This window comes from Anopheles coluzzii, chromosome 3, assembly GCF_943734685.1.
Source record: "Anopheles coluzzii chromosome 3, AcolN3, whole genome shotgun sequence".
NCBI lineage: Eukaryota > Metazoa > Arthropoda > Insecta > Diptera > Culicidae > Anopheles > Anopheles coluzzii.
The window spans coordinates 87,861,117-87,887,073 of NC_064671.1; the positions used below are offsets into that span (position 1 = coordinate 87,861,117).

Consider the following 25,957-nt stretch of genomic DNA (forward strand, 5'->3'; position numbering starts at 1 on the left):
CTGCTTCTTGAAGAGGTTCAATACCAGCCGGATAATCATTTCCACACTTTTTGCGTGACTGGCTATCACAAACTGGATTCGTCACAGTGAGGTAGCTTAATTTTAAGAAAATATTATAAAAATCCAAGATATAGCGGGGTTTTTTTCAGATAGTTAAAAATTATTCACACACCAACAGGGATTCCCCCAAACTACCGGTATATTCCAATATACTTCAATATCCGGTATATTCCAGCCAAGCATATTTCACCCTCTGTTTTGTTGTCTTCGATATTCTCTCAGCGCTCTCTCTTGTAACGCAGCACAGTGAGCGTACGCAAGTCCTACACGCGCGTGGCATGTTCGCTCTCTGTATTTTGTTCCCTGTAGATCGTAACGCTTCTTTGATCGTACTTTTGAAATCCTGGCAAGAGCTAGTTAAGATCTGAACGCGCAGCAATACAGACCGGTTGCGCAGCGTCAGAAAGCGGCAATCTGGCGGGCTGTAACCAAACAACAACCGTATAGCGAAATATTACATCGGCATTAACGATTAAATAATGGTGTTAAGTTCTAGGCTTCTCATCCAATCGATTGCATGCCGACTTGACCGTGGACGGTATCGCATTTGTCCCTCTGTTTGAAGCCCGCCTGTTGCCGCTCCTTCCTCGTGTCAGCAAGCATTAACGCGTTACCTTGTATCGATAAAGGAGAAAGGTAAAAATCACCTGTAACAGGAACAAGAGCCAGCGTAATAAGTGGGCAAACCAAAATAAAACAAAAACAAAAAAAAAATCATCAAGAAGCCAAACGAATACGCACTAACATTTATACACGAAAGGACACATAGTACGCAAGCGCCAGAATCAACACGCTTCCCTCTGTACGGTCAGTCTGACGCCTTTAACCGGTCTTCCATTCTGTTTTGTTCGTTGTTATGCTCGTTGTTGGCAGTATTGTTTTGATACATCGATGCGTTTACGGTGTCCAGTGGCGTTCCGAATCTTGCAGTTTGAGTGAATCATGGAAAAAATAATTCCTCATAAAGTGCATTTATACGAGTAAAGTGGTTCAAAAGGCTTCGTATTTGTGTGTTTGTCAAAGTGTTTTTGAAAGTTTTCCTCGCATCGTGTAGTAAGCTTCGGCGTGTGAAAGTGTGTCAGAAGTGAGAAAGGAAAGGGAAGCGAGTTGCCAGCAAGGAAATCCCCCGAGTGCGTGAGTCATCGCTTCCGCCAAAACGGAAAGGATATCCTTTCATGTGTATAACGCGACCGAATGGTGTATGTGTATCTGTATGAGTGATTCCAGTTAGCGGCGAGGAAGTGACGTGAGACGATACTCACACAAACGAAACGCCGCTCTGGCGCCAATCAGCTGATACGTCAATTGGTAGTGGTGTACGGCAAGTGTCTGCCAAAGTGTTCCCCCGTGTTAGTGCGTGCAATAGTAATAAAGCGTAGTGTGTATAATGTTTTAAAATTACCAAGCAAAAAAATAAAAATAAAAATACGGCCATCTTTTGCACGAGTGTGTTCTTTTTGCAAAATAGTTTAAATTAGTGGAGCCCGGATTGTGCATTTAATCAACAGTGAACGTGAGCTACTGCTTACTATTACTGCCAGTAAACGTGCAATAAGTGTATCATATGAAAGCCTCTGCTGTGCCGTTTGCCTCATTCCCAATGGAAAGGATAATGTGGCTGCACAGTCCTGGAAGCAATAGCTGGCCGAGGGTATTTCGGATAGCGGGGTTCAGCTTAACGGTCCCATTTCTAATGCTCATGCTCATAGCCATAGCAATCGTGGCCAAGCCAATTGAACGGGAGCGACGGTCCGAAGCCAAATTCTGGGATTACGACGATAGCGTGGTAAGCATCTGTTTGTACGGTCTATACGGCCCGTAACATCGAACAACCTTCGACCTGTTGATATGGGTCTTCTTCCTGATTCCGACTTGAAACGTGTTTTAACCGCTGGAAGATGTGGTAGAATCTATTCTTGATTCTGGTATTTTGACTTATTTATACGCGTTTCATGCGTTAGAATGAGACGATGTTATTCCGATTGGCGTCATTTGATAAGGAGTACGAGTTGGGAGTGATTACTAGACTGGCTGAGGAGTTGTGTGAGCCAATCGGCAGAGATTTAAATGGTTTTCAGACGATGCTTTAGAGAGCATTTAAAGAGTCTTTTAGGATGATTTTACACGCTTTTTGTGCTTTAAAAATCGTTTAAAACAGCAGAATGTTAAGTTGTGTAGCGAAGAACAATCAATATCAATAAATGAATGTGTGAAAATAATTATATATGATAGGCAAACAACTTCGTTATGGCCTAGGTGGCCCGGTGGTCGAATGGACACATGTGCTAACTCACACAAGACCGGACGGGTTCTCAATCTAGTGATGGGCGGGTCGACCCGAACCTACCGGGTCGGAGCCATCAGCGACGGTTCAGCGACGTTTGAGTTATTTGATAAAGGAAATTAGGCCTACTTTGGATCTAAACTATCCCGTCGCGTCGATTCAATCCTGTCTACGAATGAGCCTGAAAATATGAAAATCTAACCGCGCGGCTACATGAGGTGATATTATTCAGCGAAATGAACTATTTGACAGGTTATATATCTGTCAAATAACACACATCACCGCAACGCTGATGTGCGTGCAGTACATAAATAACGTGTATAAACAAAATCGCATATTTTACCTCGTGTAGCCGCGCGGTAAGATATAGCGCCTAATAATTTTTGGTGACTTCTACTAGGATTGAACTCAATACCGGTGGTGCACTGCACTCAACTGGTAGGCACAACGCTATTGAAAGGCTGTTATTTTTGAAGTGGTTATCTTCTATGTCATACTCTACATGATTTTGTAATGACGATATGGCTAAAATACTCTGTGATTTGTTGTTTTTATAAAAAAAATAGAACAACAAAATACAGTAATGATGTTTAAACACCATTGTAATCGTAAATAACAACGCACGTGTAATCCGTTTTAAAATTTGTCGGATGAAATATAGGTTTCGCAGTGTTCAATTACTTCCACCACTGAACCGGCTATCGGCAAATCTCTCAAACCATCTGCAATGTTTAAAGTTTCATCTACGAAGTCATAGAGCACGACCGACACGCTTGTTGTTAATCACGCATGGTAACGTGCCAACCCTCTGGGACATTGTAGAGAGATGTGTGTAGGAAAACTAAGCTCTACCCTTGCAAACCCCGCAAAGAATGATGGTGCCAGGGCTGTGAAAACAGTAATCATAAGGTGTTGGGTGTCGGATGGGTGCTGCTATTTTCGCCCATTAAATCTAATCCATCATGGCTTTGGCGATGTGACGTGCAATTCTCGTGTAAAGTGTCCAGCGTGAGAAACGGTTTGAACAGTGGAAGAGCTACAATCATTATATGGGTCATAAATTAGCAGTTTTTTTTTCTTTGGTGGATAATGAACAATCTATTCAAAGAGGTCGCCTTTTACATATGTAGAATGGAATGAAGCAAAGCTGCAACTGTACGCCGTTGATTCCAAGCGTAATGCCAAAAGCCATTCTCACCCGTGCGGATCACGTCCCACCGATAATCGATGGTCGCTAATTACCTCCCTTTGCCGTTATGATGTACTGACTCGCTCGCTCAATATCCCTCATGGGCAACTGCATCACGTACCAGCGAATGGAATGTATGAATGGAATGGTTGGAGTCTTGCACTTCGGCCGGAACTGCAACAGCCAAGTCGTGCGTAAATTTGTCATATCCGTTGTAGTAAAATATGCAAAATAATAGGTCCTCCACTGTTTGCTACCATTTAAATCATGTCGACCTCCCCGAAAGTTAATTCGTCTCAATTGAGTGCAAAAACGAAGCACAACTGGCTCGCTCGGCTTTTTAATTAAATTAAACCATCATGCCAGAGGCCCGGCGTTGATTACTGCGCTGGCTTGTAGAGCAGCATGCAACAGGAAACTCTTGTGTGGACTTATCAGCAACGAAGAGCCATGACATGCACGACACGCATATATGCATGTGTTTGTCTACACTCCAAACAGATGTTGGGAAGAATAGTACCAATGCAACACAAACACTTGGCCACGTCTCTGAACTCTGAAGTTCTAATGCTCTGCATCTCAATGTTGCTCACACAATTCGTCTTCATCAAGCGTTGCCGGGGCAACATAAGCCAATTTAAAACAGCAGTTTGTTGCTCTCACTTTCTCTCTTTTACTCATTTTCTCTCCGTTCTTCCTTTACGGATTAATGCAAACTTGCTATGGTTATGTTCTTTACTTTTGGTCGAGTTCAGAGTTTCTCACTGGAAATTTTGTATGCCATTGAAATTTGTTTTTTCAATGTCCATTTAATGTTGTAATGTATGCTTTTTTTCTGTACGAAAGGTATTTAATTTTAAGAAAATACTTTCCATTTTCAACAACTTATTTACCAACAATTTCATTCACAATCTCATGCCCCAACACCGCAGTCTCGTACTTCAAATAGCTTCCATCTGTGCATCAACAGTTGTACGCTTTCAGCGCTTTCTTTCACTTGTGCACTGCTTACTGGCCTATAGCTGGAAAGATAACAAAACCATTGCAAGATAATTCTATGCTGCCTCTGTGTTCTGGGTGCCGGTTCTCGCTTCCTCTTCCTTCTTTGGTTCACTGTACTGCTTTTCCATACTGTGCCGGCTGCATTTGTCAGACCCCTGTCCCTCGGTACCCGTCCCAGTACCCGACATTATCATGCTCATCATAAACATCATCATGCTGCGCATATGGTGGCACATGGTTTCCTGTACGCAACTTGAGACGCGGGCAGTAGCAAAGAATAGAACGGAAAAAAGGGGTACAGCGTGCATCGAGAACCGCGTCCCTTTATGTTTAAGCCGGGAGGCGATAGGAACGCTCTCCCTGCTCGTGCTGTGTTATTGGAGTAGGCCGGGAGTTTGTAGGAGTTTGTGGTTCCGCATGGTACTGCTGCTGCTGCTGCTGTTAGCTCAGCTGGATGGATGGATGGACGCTGCGCTGGATGTTGCTTCCAGGTCTGATCGAAGGGTCAGGAAATGGAAATGAATGGTTCATTCAAATATGGAAAAAACACTCCTGTCATGCGTTGGGCACTTCTTCAGCTACGGAAAGCAAACCGCAAAACCCGTCTTCGAAGCGGTGAGCTAATGAAGCGATGAATTTTCAACAGTTTTCGTAAAACATTTCCGTTGCCGTCTTCCGCTCGGAAAGCGATTTACTGTGTAGCCGAATGTTACGAGTGATAGAAAATCGATTGACAGAACTTTCTGTAGGTTCTGATAGGGTCGAACGGAAATGTGAATGTTCGAGTTGAGTTAACCCTTGCGCGGGTACAAGGAGTGGTATTTTTTCCCTGAGGAAGAGGATGTGATGAGGAGAGAGTAGGGCAAGAGGGTAGTGCTGACCACCCGATGGTCCGTAGACGGTTGGGTACGCCGGCTGAATGTAACGAAGCGAAAGCGTTTAATGAATTCAAATGTCATCGTTATGTGAGTTGATTGACGAGATCGCGCAGGGTGAGCTCATGGGCTGAATGTTAAGCCCTATGTGTCGTAGAGACTGTACCTCTGTTGCAAGCGATGTGTTGTCCAGCTCATGCCAGAGACCCATCAGAACGCATCGAAACAATCGCGCTATTGCTGAGAGTGTGAGAAAAACAGTTAATTAGTTAAATATACTAATTTTTACTAATTTTAAGTTGCTATGGTCTTCAAATATTCGCTTGATTTATTTGGTGACGAGTTGCGCTTGGTTTGGAGTATTCGCTGCGAGTCCCATGCGGTCAGTTTCATTAGGTCAGCGCCGGTTGGATTCAGCACGCCATTTTCTAATTAACTTCTCGTGTTTTATTTTTCTGTCCACAAACTCCGGTTCAAGGCTGGCAGCCGGCAGGGTGTGAATAATGTTATTTTCGAACGCAGTAGCCAGTCACCGGTGCGTCACTTGACGTCGAAAGTCCTTCCGTGGACATGTAAATTATGGCAATCGAGAAAGTAAATAAGAACCTTTACTGGCTTCACATCGCTTTAAATGTAAAGCAAATATTAGCCCGAGAAGAAGAAGACAAATTACCGCAAAAACAACATTTCTTCTCTTGATATTGCTTGCTCACCGTTCGGCCCTCTAAGTGGACGTCGGACCTAATGGATTGTGTGCTACCACGTCGAAAGTCGGAAGTGGTGCCGCTTTTCAGCGCCATACGATCATCGAAAGTGATTTTTGGCACACGGACGTTCGGGGGCCTGTCAAAGTCAATCACAATTGGATCTAGTTGGAGGTTGCCCTTAAACCCCTAAACCTCCTAAGGAAGGTTGAGAGTGTTTTATTTTTCCCGCGCTTGCTCGTCATGGGGTCGCGGTCGCCACCTTGCTGCCACCGTGAAGCCACTTGAGAAGTGAGGATTCAGAATGGACACATGCCGCGGGGTTAGTCAGCTGGCCCGGTTAGATTTACTTGCGGTGGGGCTGTTAGTGAAAGAAAAAGAACATTTTTGCGTGCGTAATTTAATAACTTTTCCACTCGAGTGAAGTTCTCTTGGCGTGGGGCGTGGCTTGTTGTTGTTGGGTCGTTTGTTTTGCCTTTAGTCGGTCGCGTTTCGTGACCGAGCATGCTTTCGCGTGTCTAGTCGGAAGGCATATTTTTTATTTTTGTTTTATACTTTTTATGTCTGTCTTTGTATGTGGCTGTGAGGTAAACAGTAGACGTGCAGTGAAAATCGAAATCGTTACATTTTTCACTTCTGTGCATGTGCGCAGGCTGGAATGAACACTGCGTTCTACCTCAACGACAACGAGACACAGCGGAGTGCCGGTTCGGTGCGTTTTTCATGCTGGTCTGTGGAGCATGAAAACTTCACATTTCAGCAGCACCAGAACGTACGGGAATGTTTCTTTGTTGACACTCTTTGTGGCATTTTGATGACGGTTTGGAAATGGATAAAATTTTCAATAAAAAATGGAGATAAAAATTCCATTTAATCTAGAATAATAATTTTAGTGCAGTGATCCTCTTCTTCCTTCCTATCATATCCTTCCTATATCTTTCCTTGTATTTACGTGTTTCCGAAAACTTGAGCTGTTGGCAGAAAATCACTGAAATCTGCTTACTCGATCGAGATTTATTTATTGTTCAATTGGGACGGCCTGGCCGTACTTGATCGAGATATATGATGTCAATTTAAGCTTCATCGACATGAATCTGCCGACCGGAATCAACTTGTCAAATGATAGCAAAATGAACAAAATGAACAATTCGATTGAATTGTCTTGAGGCCTATTTGTCTTATGAGAGCCATGGGGACTGTGCTCTAAGTTTTGTATTTTAAATTTTTTTGGGTCATCTTGTCACTTTTTGAAAATACCTAGAACTCTAGAACAAAGAGACATCAAACACCATGTAAAAATTGGTACACACTATTTAAATAATTTTAAATCACATTGAAAACATATAAACTTACAGCTTAAGCTAACCTGGCACTCAAGAATTGGCACCCAAGAGTTTAGACGCACGATCCTAAGCATGAATCACACAGAACGCACCGAATCGTTCTTTATTTTTTCGAACTCCCAACGATATTTTTCATTATATGCTTTGCGGCATGCGCCGGCACTGTTACAGCTGGTTAATTTCAGTATTCCAGTCACCATATCCGGCCATTCCGTCCAACAAGGCAGAGGGTTGAGATCTCGCAAGGTCCAAAGCAGGAGTACCCAGACCAGAAGGCTTCGCTACGCGTTGGTCGCTTTTGTTTTCATGTTGTTATGCACACAAAGACATTAAGGTAACATAAAGCCTATCGATTGCATTGCGATTTCCGTCCGGCTTCCTCGACCGGAGGTAAAGAGCCATGATCACCCGCGGGTAGTAACGATCGTTCACGAACGATAGGCCGCTATAGCTTACTGGCACTTCTACCTTCTTTTTATGCTGCCAGCCTTAGCAACTTAAATCCTCACCATACCCCTTCAGTTGACATTGTTCCGTTTCGAACTGTCTGTACGTGTCCCCGGTTAGTTTGGATTTCCTTTCTTCGAACATTGATTGCAAATGACATCACATGCAACGTTTACACCTGAACGACCAATTTTGTCTTTACGAAGCAACTCATTGAATAAGCACGTTGTAGGGTTGCTCCTGCGTAGGGCACGGGGTGACACATTTGAATTATGTGCGTGCGATGGGTTTTAATTAATTTCTCTGTTAGATTTCTTTTCCAGTTAACGCCACACACCGTCCCCTCTTTTGTCCTCCCTCTCGGTACTGGGCGACTTATTTGCCCAATCGCGTGAAGACTCTGAGTCAGTCAAGTTACTACTCCAAACGGCTGCATGTGTTGTGCGAGCGCGCGCTCTATCCAATCAGCTAATCGCTGGAGCTTCTTCTTCTGTCACCGGGCGACAGCAAAAGGGATTCCCTGGTGATCCGTTGTCCGCTGGCTTAGAGCCGCACATCGTGCTGGGTAAAGAGCACACACAGGAGTCAATGGTCTCATAAATCAGGAACAGTACACCACTTGCTAGTCTCTGTGTTAGGCGCAGGGTGTGTGTGTCTGTATGTTTGTGTTTACGTTGTCTGCGCTTGCTGTATGCGTTGCCATAGGCGACGCGTCTATTACGCGAATTGAGGCAGCCGTCGCTGTCGTTGGCTCTCGCGCGCTACCAATATTGATTTATGAAGTTCAATCTCGCTGGCACTGCCAGTGGCAAGGGTGAAACGCCACTGGTAATAGGGACCGGGGAACCCTGTCTCGCCTGTCAAGGGCTTGAAAATAAAGGTCAATATTGACGGTATTGAACGGGGCTTTGGTATTGGACCGTTGGCATGGTGGTTTAGTGTGGCTTTAAGGGGTTTTAGGGCCGCCGAAAGGAAACTGAATGTTTGTAGCCGGATAACGAGACGTTCGATTTCATTCTGCTTTCGGGATCTGACTTTGATTGTTATGGGAGGCAATCAATCGAACAACGGCTATTTGCGACATGACACTTGATGAGTGCCTTGGAAGCGTGTATCTGAATGAATCATCTATTCCATTAGAATTACTCATGGGATAGATGGGATTGTAACTTGTGAAGTTCTTTGGCAACAATTCAAGAGCTGCTTATTATCTCATTAGACAGTGAAGCAGTCGTGTACCAGTAATTATTGAACGTCGGAAAGTTTTTCTCTTTCTTTAATTATTTACCTTTACTCTTCTTTTGTGTATTTGAAATGATTCATTAATGCACCCAGGAGTACCTGGGAGACTAATCATACAATGTCCACGGATTTGTATCACAGGTGGGGGATTTATTTCAAACCAACCAGATCTTGAAGGATGCCATGGTACTTTCCCAAACTATGAATCACCAATCAGTTGCATCCCGTAAACTATTGAATGAAACAGTGGATAAACCCTGCATAAATCATGGTCCATTTCTTGGAGTTGAGTAACAAATGACACATTCCCAGGAACTTCAACTTTTCGGCAAAGTTTCGAGTTTCCATTTCGAAGGTAGTGCATAAATTCGCTCCATCCGAAGCTTATTATCCACTGGATGAACCTTCCGGGCAATGAGGAATCATCCCTGCCACTCTTCTATCACTACAGGTACATAAAACTTGCCAAAAAATTAACCTCCGCCTCATCCGGCAGGTACGTCGCCAGCGCCCTTTTTTAACGAGCGGAAGTGGATCAAACCGGTTGGAGTGGTGTAGCCTATTTCAAATTGCAGCGCGCATCGCGCGTAGTTCACAAACAGCAGGGCGGCAATCCCGATCCTCCTCAATTGCATGTACATCAGATGCAAATACCTGTCCGACGGTCTGTCTTCCTCCCCTCCCTACTGCCACTGTTTCGGGCTGGAAGGCGTACAAAAATGCGCGAAGTGGTGTGGTAAATGCCGATGCTATTTGCATCGATGCATCGTTTCCGAAATGCACGCCCATAGTTCACGCTCTCCCCTATTCCCGTCCTATCCATCGGTCTACCAGCAAGTGACCATTTCGAGAAGGAATGCTGTCGATTCCACTGAAAAGAAACGGCAAAAGGGCAGGATGGCGCCGGCGTTTTCCTGCTGTTAAATGGTTTGGCCGCCGGTACCGCGGCGATGGGCCAATGTTTCAGATGGTAGGGTGGTAGGGGGCACTCGGGGACGATCACTTGTGCATATTTATTTAAATTATTATGATTCCACGTCCATAATCTTGGGCGGGGAGTCGCCGCGCGACGGTCGCGAGGATACTTCTTCCTTTTCCAGAATGCCTCCCCCCAATGGCGAGGAACTCGGCGTTTGTCGAGTTGCTGGGTGGCACAAGTGCACACCATTGCATTGTTGCATATTTAATTGTTGCGAAGGGGTGTGATGGGAAGGGAAGCGATAAATGTGCACGACACGAATTTCGTTCCTCGCGGGACCTTTGAGAATCCTTTGCCCGATCATCGTGCCCGTCCGTCGTAGCGAATGTCCTCGAGAAGGGGCAATGTTTCGTTCGGACGTTTTATTTTCCCCCCTCAGTGGTCCCAGGGTGGGATTTCTTCTTCTTTCGTCGAATCGTGTCTCGCACCCCGTGCGAATATAGCAAATGATTCTTTATCCCGCCTCGGCAAGTCCCATTCCTCCTGCTGGAGCTTCGTTCGGTAATTCCACCCAAGTGCCCCGGCGCTGGAGCCACGTTTCACTGACTTTTAATTATTCTAGTGTGTAGTTTAATTAATTTCCCAGTCCCTTCCCAACGGACCAGGGGGCTCCTCATTTTGCATGCTGCCCTGCAGATCGAGGTGTGTGTGTGTGGGTTTTGAACACTGGCAAGAGGTACCGCCGGACTGAACGACGGTGGGTAAAAATGGTTCGAAGTCACTGACCAACGATATGCCGTGGCGTTCCTAACTTGGGAGTCCGGGAGCTCTAGACGCTTTGGGGGAGGTGCTGGGACGCGCTTTGGTTAAATTGTTTGCCAGATCTTCCTTTCCGAAAGGACGGGGCATGCAGCAGTGTTTTTTTCCAGTTTCGTCCAAGGAGAGACCGTTTCAGTCGAATGTGTTGCAAAGGGAGAAGCCGTCCTGGAGACGTGTGAACAGCCAGCGAGATATGTAAATCCAGCACCAGCTCCAAGCCGCTCCAATTCCATAATGAAGTAAAGTCCGAGCTGCATAAGCAACACTGGTCCTCGGGGGTTGCAGTTTTAGCTTGGTTGTAAAGTCATTCCAAGCAGCTAATGGAGCAATATTGAGTGTGTTCTACACTACACTCTGCATGCGGAACGTGAACTTTGACGGCGGCGAATCGGAGGTGTACCTCCCTGCCGGACGAAGTAGCCTCGGGATCCCCCCGCTGCTGTTAATTGTTATTACACCAACCAGGGGGAGATGAAGGGCGCGCGCACTACTAGTCACTTGGTCGTGTGTTTGCTTATCAGTTGATTTTTATTAATTTAAGCAGTCAACCCGGGTCGGTGTGGCTTGAGCGCCTTGAGCGTAATATTCGGAAGGCGCCCAGCAGTGCGAGGTTTTTATTATTATCATTGTTTGCGTTGACCAAATCTTGGTAAGGAAGCCAAAAAGTCCATGCAGGGATAGTTGGAACGTGACAACCGTCGGAGGATAAAGTTGTCTCAATGTTGGTGTCTTTTGGCGGGGGAGGTTACTAAATGAGACTAATTTTCCCCCCTTGTTCTCTCATGCGCTCGGGATAAAAATCTTGGTAATTGCTGTTATGTTTATTCAAGAGCTTTATTGATTCGTCTGGATGTTTTAATTAAATGATGTGTTTAATTTAATACGTAACCATGAATTTTATGAGCCAGTTTGGATGTTTCTCGTGAAGCAAGTATTTTTTGTCAGTCTTTCTTTTACTTATATACCAATTTCTATCGTGTTCTCATCGTCACATCCTACAAAGTGATGCGTTGCGACTTAAACGACAAGCAAACCGGCAAGTCATCCATCATATTGGGGGTGTGACGGTGTCGATATGGCTGAGTCCTCCTTGTCACTGCAGTGTTTATCGGTCCCTGGGCTTAACCGGCCTGGTAAATAATTTATCATTTTTAAAACGAAACTCCCTGCTCGTTCAATGTTACATGTGGTCTCTGCATCCCGCATGGCTTCTTGTTGGAAAAGTCTCACTCCTGCCGGAACTTGGTACGTTCCATTAAGCTAATCGATTTCCCGCGGCACGATCATTCACTCTGCGATACGATCGTCACCCGTCACACGATTATTCCCCTTCGGACGCGCGTATATTATCTCCGCTATACTTTTGCAGATGTCAGTCAAGCCCCTCGTTTCTTCATTGAAGGGATATGCCTAGGTCAGTTATGGATAGATCGCTCACGCACACGTGTCCGGTTCAATTAATTAATAACTCTCCCTATGGTAGAATATGATGTGTATGAAAAGGGCGCTAAGAGTACATATAAACACATTCGTAGTGTTTGATTTGTTATTGTATATCTCGACCAACCAAATTCTTTTGCGGTTATTACGTCTCACTACTTTACCTTATATCCCGCGCTATGTACTGTATTAATTTTGCCTTTTGTTTGGCTATGTTATCATCTTTAGGGCTGTAATTAATTTCAATCTGCCTGTGTGTGTCCTGCAATGAAAATCCTCTCCTTAAAAAAAGAGGGTTGCTATCCCCACAGATAACGATCGATCCTGCCAGGAGTCGAACCTGGAATCTTCTGATCCGTAGTCAGACGCGTTATCCATTGCGCCACAGGACCCGTGTATGTTGAGGCCGTCATCTGTTGATGTGTAATTAACACCGCAGCTAATGGAAACGTGCCTGTATGATCCCTTTCCTGCATTTCACCACAGCGTTGTTTGAGGGAAATAAGTTAAACTACGAAGCTTTAATTTCCTTCTTTGTTTTCTGTGTGCCCAATCGCCAAATCGGTTTCGGATGCAAAATTGGCGCCAGTGTGCTTGTTGTTGTTTTATCGCTTTGATTCGGAAAACTGCACGATTTTTCTCGTTACTCCCTTTCCGTCCTTTTTCTGCTGTTAAGATACTTGGTTGTATTTGGCAAACGGTCGGTGGCTGGCGGGACGGCATTAATCCTCACGCGGTCACGGTTCAATAGTCAATGGAATGGCCCGGCCGAAAAGGGGAGGGAGTGGTTCTATTTTTGGGGCCTGTCTAAGATTAAAATTTCGCTTACGGGGAAACGGCGATGCATACTGTGCGTGGATGAGCGTACTCTGTGACTGCGCGTGTGAATTTCCGTACCGGGGAATCAAAATAGGCGCACGTGCGAGAGAAATTTATTTTTCACTTATATATGTATCAAATGCTCCACTTTCCAGAATCGTTTTCTTTACCTCGTCGTAAATCTTTTCCATCGGCCCAGCCGAGTGTGTGTGTATGTACTCTCTGGCTATCTATCTATACTCCATTTCAGCCGGTGTTTTGATGGCATATTTTGTTTTACTTTCATTTCGATTTTCATTGGTTTTGAAAATAGGAAAGGGTAAAAGAACGCATAAGAAGAGGGAATAGTGTCGTTGCTCTTTGTGTGCTTCACGATCGCAACATTAGGATGATGATTTACGACACTTGTCGTGTTGGTCCATCCTTTATAAGAGCATATTGGGGTGCATTGGCCAATTTTGGAAAATACGAGCGAGAGAGAGAGATTGAAAGAGAAGGGTTCGTATGCCGTGTTGTGATACTGGTTATGTTCCTTCTCTACACAGAGTGCTCATTTAATGATCCCAAAGTCTCAAAAGCGATAACTTCGCGTTGCAAATATGCAAAAAAAAAAGAATGATGGCACATTTGTTTGGAGATGTTAGAATTTCTCCAATATTGGCACGGCTTATGGTTCGGAGGCGCCCCAATCTCCCGGCAAGACAGCTCGCGGATGGTAAGGGGGAGTCATAAATGTCTTCCACAGCATGGACACGGACCCGTGCGCCGTGCAACAACACAGTTGTCGAAAGCGGTTCGGTAGATCGGCTTAGTTTATGGTGTAAATATACGAATTTGCAGGCCCGCCGCCTTGAAGCGCGCTGTGTTTGGAGCGCGTTGTGTAGACGCATCGAACAGGAATTTTGTGTACGTCAGCCGCTGGCTAGCGCAATCGTTTCGATCGAAGGCGGGAACCTGTGGGGCACATAGTTTTCCGGGATCCATTAGCATGGGCTAATATGGTGTTAATCCGTGGGACAGTGAGCGGCAGAGGTGTTACGGGTATGCAGTTAGTCGAAATGAAGCGTGGCAATTTGCGATGTGTAATTCAAGCTACCAGCTATTTTGTCAGTTAGGTCTATAGGAGTAGTGCAGTGGAATGTTGTAACGGTACGGGCGTGTGCATTTATGACCAGGAAAAGGTTTGAAGACGGAATCTCAATATGAGTGCTATGGTCGGTGTCGTAGGCTTACATTTAATTCATTTCGGACCCAGATTATGACAGTCTCGTCTTTATATATTATAGTATTTGTTCGTGTTTTGTAATCAGTTAGTTAAGTTAAATCCTTTTAAATGATTTCATAGTTTCACTCATATGTTTATTAATATTTTACATATTTTTAAATGATATTTGTAACTTTTCAATTATTCATGGTTCTTTTGATGATAATTGTCATCAGGTTATATAATTTGAACCAACTTGTGCTATTTATCATTTATTTTGTTCCTTTTGCTTAAGTTGTACTTTAACTTGTTAAGTCTTTTTTAATTTTTTAATGTTATTGTTATGTTTTGTTGATATGTAATTGAAATGGTGCATATTTCAACCAGATGTTTGTACAGTTTCATTTCCGAATCGTTCAGTTTTTGGATTTCTATCATTTTAAGCAAGCTAGAGAGCACTCGAGTTCTTATTCCCTTCTATTCTCACATGTTTGTGCAGTTGGCAATATATTCCGATCAATTTGTTAAGCTGATTCGTCGAGTGGATAGCGTCAATTCAGGATCCGGTTAGTTTTAATTTATGAACTATCATTCAATCAATCCTGTCAACCAGTAGCGACTAGATAAATTGCATAAATTTTATCCATTTTCTCAAATGAGTGTCCCACGCGCGCTCTCTTCCCCAAGTGGGGTGCTAGTAGTAGTGGTGGTTAAGTGATCAATGTTTTGAAAACCTGCTATCCATCACCGGGCGGTATTCAGCTGGTGTGACTTTTCTTTTGTCGCGACCCAGTGAACTCCGGGCGGGAAACACCCGCCGTACAACAACCGACCGGCACCTGTAGAATATGCTGCGAAGGCTCACGGCAACAACCAGGGAGTTGAAGTAAACTGCAGTTAGCTCCATAAATCACGGTCAGAGGAAAAAAAACTGTAGCATTGGTGAGAAAATTAGTACAAGCAGAAGGAGGAGTACCCACAGACTGCTGTTGCGCTTGGGCGGCCCCAGTCCGGTCCCGTCGGGTTGTTCAAAGGGGCAAAAGGATCCGATTTTACTTTGCCGTGTAACGTCAAGCCAACTCGGTTGGATCGGTTTACTTCAAATGGGTGTAAGCTACATTTTTCCGTACAAATGAGTGGGTTTGTCGGACGGATTGTGTAACAGGGAAGGCAGGGAAACTGCATGCAAAGCAATGCGTTTTTTCCAAAAATAAACTCACCATACTTTTCTTCCTCTACCACAGTGCAGTTCTTTTCGAGGCGTATGTTAGAAGCGAATGATTTTCCACGCTCTCCGAGTAAATTTCTTTCTTTCTTTCTCTCTTTCTCTCTCTCTCTCTCTATCTCTATCTCTCTCTATCTCTCTCTGTCTCTCTTCCTCTCGTTAAACGGTTAAGTAGTCACCCTCAGTATCGGAAAGGGGCAAATGTTTTCCCATCTCCAGGGTCACTCACCCTACGGTCGATCGATGCTTACCGTTCCAACAGCTCTCTCTCTTCTTATAAAATTACTGTTTTGACGTTGGATTCGATTTCTGTATTCCAGATGGGATAGTTCTCGGAGGGCTAGTGAAATGTAACAGTTGCTGGTCGACGGGGCTTTCTTCAAAACGAAAAACAGTTTCACATCCAGTTTACAGACGGACATGCATTGGTGTTTTTATTACTATAATCACATATTTACATCTTGGATGTGTTGTTTGTTTGATGTTAAATGTTATGTTTTTTTTTTTTCATTCAATTGGCGGAAAGTGTATGTTTAGTTGTTATTTTTTCGTTTTAATTTTGCTTTATCGTTTGTTGGTTTAAGAAATGTTTTTATACGATGTTACATTCTTTATTGTTTATTTATTTCCTCAATAATTGTATTTTTTTGTATATTTTCATAAAACTTATTGTATGTTATGTTAGTTTTATTTATTTTTTTTATTTTAATGTTGTGTTTTCAACATTTGTTCAATTTTCTCCTAATGAATTATTTTATACGCGTCAACATATCTGCTTAACATTTGTAGTTATATTTATTATTTTTGTCTATTATTGAAGAAAAGCTAGCTTCTTGGATGCTATATAGACGTTGGAATATTCAAAAATAATAGTTCAACCCCTGCAATTACTTACTACCCCCGCGGGACCTACGCAATGTTATTTTACCTCGGCTGGATGTTAGTAAATCTTCATTCTTTCCTGCATTTCTGTTTACCGTAGGTGCAGATTGCATACACAATCCCGGCACCAAGCCTGCGTGCATCTGGGTGCACGCATTTCTAAGCAACTCCATTACCCAGAATTAACTCTCACACCATTACAACGCTTACCCATCAAACACGCTGCACTAGAAAGTATGCCAACGGAATTGACTCACCAGCGGCGAGTGTGCTGTACTACTCGCGAGACCTAGGTATGATATTTTTGGGAGCGAAAACGCCCTTCCGGTGCACCCCGAAGTATGTCGCTCCGGTGATGTTGTGCACACGCGATGCTAGTTACGACATTTTCACTGTCGTTTGAATTTTTCCCTGGCACCAGCTACCCCGCATGTTGATGTGGGAATTGCTCCACCTATCGTGCCTGGTCCCATCTATTTTCCCTTTCCCTTTCGATGTCTATCGGATGGATCGGACGAAATAATAAAAAAGTGAAAGGAAACGCAACTGGCAAATGACTGGCGGCTCTACTGACCTACATTTTAGAAACAAATTTTTCATCGCTCTACTCGACGGTTTTCGGGGGCCGTTTATCACGTGTTCGGAAATGTTTTCCCTACCGTGTCCCGACCCGATCAATATGCAAGTCGCGTCATCTCTGTCTCGGACATTGTTGATACATGAGTTTTTCGTTGATGATTTTATTTGACCAATATAACCTGAGGCAGCTGTAGCGGACGGGCCCGATCCAGGCCGGCTTTTTAGCAGCGCAGCTTGTGGTGTTTTGGTGCAAGCGTGGCCTTTTTTTCTCTCAACGTTTTCGCTTCGTTTCCTGTTTGTGTAAACAACTGCTAAACGCGCCCTGCAGACGTGGGGAGATGACTCTAGTTACCGAAGCACATCTTGACTGCAGCTGCAGTAGGAATGCGCGTAACGCACTTGGCGTGGGATGCAGTTTACTTTACGCGTTTCCTCATCCGCCAACTGCACATCTCCCCAAGTGGCTGACCGGGACGCTTGTTGGTACATTGGAAAACAGGTTTTCAGCTGGTTGATCAGCACAGCCAAGCCAAACTCGCCGATGTCCTTTGCCGGGTGTGTTGGTTTTATTGCGGAGCGTCGTCGCAAGTCACCCCGGTCGTGCCGGTCGGGTTTTTGACCTCTACGTAGGACGTTGGCGACCCACTGGAAGGGCACTGGAATTGGCTAGGTGATGCACTTGGCCCTGACAAGGGTCTTCCAGGGACGCTGTCATAGTCTGGGCCTGACCATCTGGAGACAATGGAGCGATGCCGTTGTGCACCGCACGGGGGGGGACCTACTCACGCGGACAAAGTAATAAAGAAATCACACGCCATTGCCCAGTGTTTACCGAAAAACCTCTCCAGAGATGACGGATCTGTCGGTGCTGTCTGGCGCGCTAATACAAACATGACGCTAATTAAGCTACCAGCCAAACGCTACCAGTCGTCGGACGATGCCGTACGGTTAAAGTCAGCGGATTTTCCACGACTGATGCGCTCTTCCTGGATGATGCGCTCACGAAGCAAAGTAGGAAAAAAAGCGATCCCAAAATAATAAATCATCTAAAAGGGTTGCTCCGACCCACCAAGCGCCAAGTGCGTGTATTTTTACTTGCCAAGTCTTCAGGAAATACCGTCGTCCATCAGACGAAATGTGTCTGGGTGACCTTGCGGTGATTCATCGGGCTAGGAAACGCTTCGGTCTAAATTAGAGAAGCTGACATCCAAAAATAAACTTTTGTATGCAACAGTTTTCGCAAAATCAATCAGATTTTGATGCGATTTGTTTAAAAGGAAAGTGAATCAGAAAACCATTTTGAAGTCAAGAACGCTGGCGCCGTTCCCTTGTTCCTTAACGCAATTCTCTGTGATGTGAACAATTCATTGGGCTTTTTACAATTCGTTCGCCACTGTCAGACAACTGGCTTTACCTGGCGCTGTCAGGGTTTTTTTTTATCGAGCAGTTTAACCTGTTGGAATCCGGTTTTTGCATTACTTTAATAGCTTATGTGTCTCGTTCACAAGTGTGTCCCCAGTATCAAGAGCTTGTGCGATGAAGAAGAGAGGGAACAAACTTACCTGAATCCAATGCTACCTTCGTCATCGTGTTTAATTCGTCATCGCACAAATTCCCTCTCCAAAGCTTGTGAGGCTCGCACGAAAAAGCCTGTTTTGGACGGTGACGCCGTAGATGGGCTGTTTGGCAAAAGACGTCACCTAAGCACTGCCACGCCACATCGGCTAGAAGAAACTGAGTAGTATGAAAGTTTGGTTGGAATTTCCGATGCTGCAGTCAATGGTGGTTCTTGCAATAAAAAGCAAAATGCGATCGAATGTCAGTTTATGGGCTCGGAACATCAGCAGCCTTCCATTGTGTGCCTTATTTGGATAAATTGTGCTCGCGGGGTGAAACATATTTGCCAACGGGTGTGCTTCATCGGAGCGACCAGTACGATTGCACACAGTTCAAACCGGCACTCTGCACTCGGCGCGTCTGATGCGATCTCCAACGGAATGGAACGCTGTTAGAGAGAAATCGCAACCGCGATAGTTTCGTTGTTTGGTGTGTGCAAAGCGCGCGCTGATTTTGTTCGTTTGCCGTTTCTTCCAGTTTTTATTCGCCGCCTTTGTTGCTGTTCGCATATTTATTCAAATGCATACACCGGATGAACCGAAATACGCATCCAAAGGTCAACAGACAGAGACCGGCCGGCACCCGACACGGGTGGCTCTATTACCATTGTGTTTGCTTGGGTAGTTTTTGGGAGATTTTTCGTACTGAAGCTTCTGCTTTTGTGTGCGCGTTTTGCTCCGGGCGCCATCAGATTTCATTAGAATGGATTGTGAATTGGGATGCATTTTGGGTTTGGATTTGTTTGTAGAACGATTTTTTGGAATGTGTTTGGAACTTTTCACTTTCATTCTAATGTCCATCATTTTTAATCGTATTTCAAAAAAGAATAGCACGTTTTTTTAATTGGTCCAATTGTCTGCTAATAGATTTCACTTGAATCCTCTTCTTCTTCAGTTGAATTTAAAAATGAACAAAGCGTTATATGATTTTAGCTCTCAAAATCTGCGTTACGGTAGTTATTGGGTGCGTCTTGAGAAATCCCAGTAACGAGTTTGTATAATACGTCATAAATTGCCTATCTGTAAATTACACCTTACCTTTTTTTGATAAATTGAATGGAAACAAAAATAACTTGCAAGCGATGTTTTTTTTAAACTACCTTTATAGTCTGATTTTAACATTACACAATATATTATTTTCAGTTATATTACATAATATTCTAAGTATTCTATAAGCCACGATTTACTTTCATTTGTTTTTGAACTGATATTTTGTATATATCAAAATATGTGCTAATCATTGTGAAAAAGTATCATGACATTAAAACGTAAAACTACAATGGAAACTAAAGGTTGTAAAACTCATTTAATAAAAAAAACTTATCACTTCGCCGATCCTGCCAGGAGTCGAACCTGGAATCTTCTGATCCGTAGTCAGACGCGTTATCCATTGCGCCACAGGACCCACATGCTGAGAGAGCCGTTCGTTGAGACCCTGACGCACTCTGATGCTGAACTCGCTACCATGAGCCATGCGTGAGCATTGCGCACATTCTTATGCTCACAGCACTGCGCAGAGAGCGACTCAGCGATTGCGCAATAGACCAATCGTCCGTCCGTTCGGCTGCTCTCGTTGCTGATAGCCCTTATCATGCCGCTGTCCTTCCGGAGGGTGGTCGCTTCCCCATTCTTGTCGCAAGAGGCTCGTTGGAGGTCATTACACTTTTTTAACGAGCGGCTTTATCATTGCGTTTATGGTTCTTGTAATGTTTCTAAGAAGCATTAACTTGCCCACAGCATTTGAACGTCGCACCACACTATTTAAACAGCAACTCCAATCGACGCCCTTTTCTGCATTACCGTGCATAAACAAAAGTCTGAGGCGCATCGTGTTTACATTCGTCCGACCGCATTTGTCATACCAGGCTGCACGCGATGGCAGAATGGAGGGTGATGGGCAATGGGTAGTGCAAATATTGATGTCAAACATGTTTACGCGATCTGAACTGTACGGCACGGATGACTTGTCACAGGTAAATCCCACTGGCCGGACAAGGCTAAGGAACAAAAAAAAAAGGTTAATCCTTTGTACTACCCACTACCGCACGGAACAAAGCACCGCACACACCAATTGCATCTATCATTAACCCACAGTCAGTCACAGCTTCTCATTCTGTCCGCCGTGTGCATCACGCTGTGGGATGAACGATTATTATTTGACCATTTCCTCCCGCGGATGCATTGACGTTCTTGTGTCCCAGTGTGGAAGTAGCACAGAGATAATCGTCGTGTAGTTATTGACCATGAAAGTGCCCCCTGATGAGAGCGGAGGGAGTGTGGTTAGCTTTGCATCTCACCTCTCAATTGTCCTTCATATTTTGTCCATCATTGTGGCGTCGGTCGTGACTGATCTGTTGCTGCATCACACCGTTTTATTGGCGGCGTCACGCTTGGTCGCGGCGGCGTCTGGTGCTGTCTGGTGCTGTATTTCCCCAGGGGCAGTAATTGTCTTTGTTTCGGTGCATGCCATTAATAGCTGTAAAATGATAAAAAAGGAGTGTTGTTTCATTTGGATGAAAATAGGAGGTAAAATTAATGGGAGTGACAGGGAAGAAATTCAATGTCAATTTGTTACAGCAGCGGTTGTTTGGCTTATAGAGACTTGGAGCTTCTCTGCTACATCATCTTCTCCAGCAATTATTAACAAGAGTTGAGGGGTATAGAATAGAACACGTGCAAAAAGTAGTTTATTTTCTATTATTTAATTTTCATTCGTAGAAATTTTTTTCAAATTTGAACGTTGAATAGTTAATTTTACTCTATTATACAATCGAAATCATTTAACTTAATCTTTTATTAATATTATTATAGTTATTGAGGGGTAATTATTTATTGGTTAATCTTCACATTGAAGGTAGTTTCCTATCCCTCTTCTGTATTAACAAAAAGAGCACGAATCGTTGCTAAATGAGACCATCTCAAACAGCCGCCAGTTTCGGGGTGTGTTTCGCAGACGAAAGGTAAACCTTCGCGAAAACGGATTACCCTGTCATGCTAATTCTGGTCGCGAGACATACGTGGAAAATGGTTCGTGTCACTAAGCCAAGGTGGACGCAGCCGGGGCGCGTGTACCCTGTCGACCGATGTGTTCCGGTATCTCACGGCTGACAACACACGAGCGGTGTGCTTGGAGATCTCTGTCTAATATGGCAGCAGAAGGACATTGGTCGGCGAGATCGCGTGTGTCCACGCAATTGTAGACGAAAGGTTATTGAAAACGTCGTATGAAAGTGTTTATTATTAGTTTTTCATTTCTTTTTTATGGCGTTTGTTTGTTTGGAATGAGCAGCGGGGAACAGCTCGCACCGGCTAATGAAGAAACCGACTTACCTTTGTGTCAATTAATGTCATACTCGATCATATTAGCTGGCACAAAAATAGGAGACAATACTTTATTATAGCTACTGCAGGAGCGTGTGTTTGGAAAGAAATAATCCACAATTTATGTTAATTTTTGCGCGGGAAGCTGCCACCATGCTCAATGCAGTACTAATTCATTGGCTTCCTTCACAGCGTTGGCGCCACACTGCAAAATCAGCGCTGTTTGCTATCGAGCGTAAAAATAAATTAGAGAAAATAGAAGCTTGGCCACGCGTGTCGCGTTACGGTCGGTATGAACCCCCTTGCTACCACTAGCAGAGAGCCAGAAAGTGAGAAGCTAAATGCGTGGGTGATTGTTTTGTTTACGATCCGCGGGGATGATGCTGGCCATCACGTTTCGGGAGACGTTTGTATAAGAGTCATTAACATTTTATTGCAACCGAAAGCGGCCGAACGGAGCGCGGTAGCATCCGGAAGTCCAATTTAATGGTTTCAAGAGATTTTACGCGCTCTTACCGATCTCCCGACTAGATAGTGAAGCAGTTAGAACGGATGTCAAGTGTTATTTGATGAAGATCGATCAGAGCCCTAAGCGGACCAATGATCGAGCATGCGGTTTTGTTTTAGTGGAGATGAATTTATTGCCCCGAGGCTGTCTGACGCTAGTTGGTGGTGGTGGAATGCAATAAAAGTTTCCCTTTTTCTTCTCATAATGATTTGCTCCGCATGATTGTCCAAATTGACAGCCCAGTCCGATGTTGAGGCTGGTTGGCTTACTGCAAACGCCTATTTTCCGTAGGATAATTAATTGCTAGCTGTTTTGTATCGGTATGGGTTACGCGAAGTTGCTTAATTACAGTGCAGAACGTGCTCGATTTTTCAATATTTTTTTCCGCGGATTTTGTCTGTTTGTTCATTTTCTTCATATTTCGTTTTCTTCTTCTTTTCTTCTTTGTTTCTTCTTCTTCTTCTTATTCTTCTTCTTCTTCTTCTTCTTCTTCATTTTCTTCTTCTTTTGTTTTTGTTTTTTTTTCATCTAATGTTTCTTCTTATTAACTAATGTTCAGTACGTGCTCGTTGTTTCAATCCTTTTATATCTTATTGCTTCTTCTTCTTGTTCTTCTTCTTCTTCTTCCTCTTCTTCTTCTTCTTCTTCTTATTCTTCTTCTTCTTGTTCTTCTTCTTCTTCTTCTTCTTCTTCCTATTCTTCTTCTTCCTTTTCTTCTTCTTAATCCTTGCTTTCTTTTTGTTTTTCTAATTATTTTTCCTTTTCAATGAACAAAGCATTATTCCTCATTGATTTCTTCTTCTTTTTCTAGTTTCTTTTGAAGTCTTTTGCTTCTTCCCTTTTTCTTGCATCTTTTTTGTGTTTTCTTATTACAACTTGTCCATTTGATATTACAACTTCGTCCTCTTTAGCTATTTAATATGTTTTTTTCTTTTTCTTCTTTGTTCCTTCTTTTACTAATTCTTCTTGTTCTTCTTCTAATTCTTCTTCTCTTAGATTATTGTTTTGTTATCACAAATTATTCATTTAGCATCTGTTTGCTTATTTGTGTTGAGTTCTATACTTTTAGCAAATTGTATTTATTTTTTTCTTCTTATTATCTTAATATGTATTATCTTGTTCCTCTTATTCTGTATTGAGGTTTGTTCAACACAGAAATAAAATTTAAGAGAATGAAGTATTTATGGTCGTGGTAACATAGCAATTTTTTGGCATCTTATTGCAATTCATTTGGAATTGGAAGGATACATTATCCTGTCCTTTGTTGCGTAGTATATTGAGAAGCATATTCATAAAATGACAGTAGAAAATTAAATAGAATCAATTTAAAGTCACATCAGTGCGTGTTCTCCGAACCACCACGTTTGATAAATCAGAAACAAAAGTCTCATCGTTCACAAAAAAGTGCAATTTATTCATCTCCATTGCAGTACGAGGATTGAGGTAGGTCTTCCTTCGCGTCAGGGAATTGTGCCCGCCTAGGAGAAAAAAAAGAACCACTGTTAACATAACACAGTGACACCAAACAATCCCGCTTTATCCTCAGTCTTACCGAGATTGGTGCTTTCATTTTTTTGCCGTGGTTTGTTTTATGCTTGCCGGCGCTAGAAAACAGATAGTATAGACTCACAGATTTATGATATTTTCCATTTCCCAAGTGCGATTTCGTCGTGCTACCGCAGCGGGGCCCGAATATCTTGGGGCTGTCGGCGACGGGATAGTGTGTGAAAAGATGACATCGTTAGCTAAATGTCAAATCCCGGTTGGGGAAAACTAGTGGCGAAGGGAATGGCACGGGAGAGAACCTTGGGGAAGTAGGTATTGGTAGGTAATTTATGATACCATTTTACACTACGCTTCCCACGGGCGGCTCGCATATTAACACTTGCTCGCCCGGGGGCGGATAATGGTCTCTCGTAAACATATAACCTCCACATACACACGGATCCACATCCAAGAGCTCAACATTAAATTGCAGATTGGATTTCTTTGCAATAGTAGTTGTTGTTTTTTTCTTCTTCTTCGTTTTGTTCTAACACTACGGCTGCCGGGTGAACGATTGTGTTTGGGTTGCGAGAAAAACGATCTCCTGTTTGCGCGGAATATGAAAGAGAAAAATTACACACGCTCTGTTTGGTGGGTTCATGATAGTTGTGTTTCGTTGTAAACGTATCGCAGCGGAAGGGTTTCCGTTTGCTTGATTGTTTGTGGTTTACTTATTGCTCTCTGGCCGTCTGCTGCACGAGAACGGGTGTCAAATATCGCAAAAGTTTCCTGCAAGCACCACGAGCACGGGTGAAGCATTATCACAGCTGGCGGCAGGGGGGGATAGTGTGCATTCCAAACGCATCAAATAAGCACCGAAGGTCGTCTCCATACGTCCAAGTTTGCTCACAACGTAAACAACTAACCAAACCCCCGCACCATCACAGGAGAATCGGATCCATGGTGCAGATGGTGTCTAATGGGTAGTGCGATTTTGTTTGGCTCATTTTTCCACCCTTCATTTAGCACTCGTAGCGTGTGTGTATGTTTAGGGATGGGCATCCATCATCGGTGGATCAAACTTTCTGTCCAGCGATTCCATCGAGGGACGCTTTTCTTTTCCCATAAGTCATCGGGCTCGAAATTGGGTTGATTGTATCCCCAAGCGCGGGAAGTTGATGTTGAAAAGGAACGTGGAGATGTAATGCTGGGTGAGGTAAAGCATAATTTATGTGTCGTCGATGCTATCCAACTGCTCGTAATGATTTGTTGAAGGTGTTACCTATCCCCTCCCCTGTTCAATGGATAGACTGTGGACGTTGCATGCTGGCGCTTTCCTGTCCTGGAATGGACGCGCTGAATCGCCATAACTCATCGGCCACAGTTATAGCCGGGGCCATCCCTTCCTGAGAAACACTCGGGCGCGTCTGTTCGTCCCAGCGTAGTGTATTGAATTAGTTGCATATTGTTCGAGTTGCGGTGGGGAATGTTCATGCATTAAACATCTGCACTGCGTGCTGGACAGCATCGCGCATAACGTTTCCCGGTTTGCAGCGCTATCGTCGACCGCCTGTCGTTCGCTGCTGACTAAGCGTGCAACTTTTGAAATGGCTGATGCGAAGTGAAAAATGGGCAACGCAACGCTGTTCGCATATGTTTGTGGGAGGTTTGGAGCGTTCATAAATAGGTGACAAATGTTTTGAATGTGCTCCAGCATAAAGTGACCACCAGCGTTGCGAACGTTTGCAAACTTCGTGAGCAAACGTCTTGTGGAAGGAATCATTCCTCTCCTGATGACCTCTTGTTTGGTATTTACTATAAAGCTTTTGCTTCACCATACTTTTTCGTATACGAACGATGTATATATGTCCTTTTTGAGAAACTATAAACACACAGGAAATCCAGTTGCCTCAGAAAATTACTTCGATTGAGCCAGGTCAGAGGCGGAGTACGCAAACTAAGCAACTGCGTGGGGCCCCGAAGTATCGAGAAGG

The 25,957-nt window shown here is 43.8% G+C and overlaps 1 protein-coding gene and 2 non-coding genes across 4 annotated transcripts in view; 1 reads left to right on the plus strand and 2 right to left on the minus strand.

Moving 5' to 3' along the window:
• Nucleotides 1-406: 406 nt before the first annotated feature.
• LOC120958783 (matrix metalloproteinase-2) overlaps nt 407-25,957 on the plus strand; it is a 270,470-nt gene continuing 244,919 nt past the window's right edge. The window contains exons 1-2 of one of the 2 annotated variants that reach the window (XM_040381789.2): nt 407-696; nt 934-1,846. In XM_040381789.2, coding sequence (XP_040237723.2) covers nt 1,625-1,846 — 222 coding nt within the window. In that variant the 5' untranslated portion in view covers nt 407-696; nt 934-1,624. Of the gene's footprint in view, nt 1,847-25,957 lie in introns of both variants that reach the window. The other variant, XM_040381788.2, reaches the window with a different exon arrangement.
• Nucleotides 12,644-12,716, minus strand: Trnar-acg (transfer RNA arginine (anticodon ACG)). The gene has a single exon. It is a non-coding gene; the product is annotated as a tRNA-Arg (tRNA).
• On the minus strand, nt 19,982-20,054 carry Trnar-acg (transfer RNA arginine (anticodon ACG)). The gene has a single exon. It is a non-coding gene; the product is annotated as a tRNA-Arg (tRNA).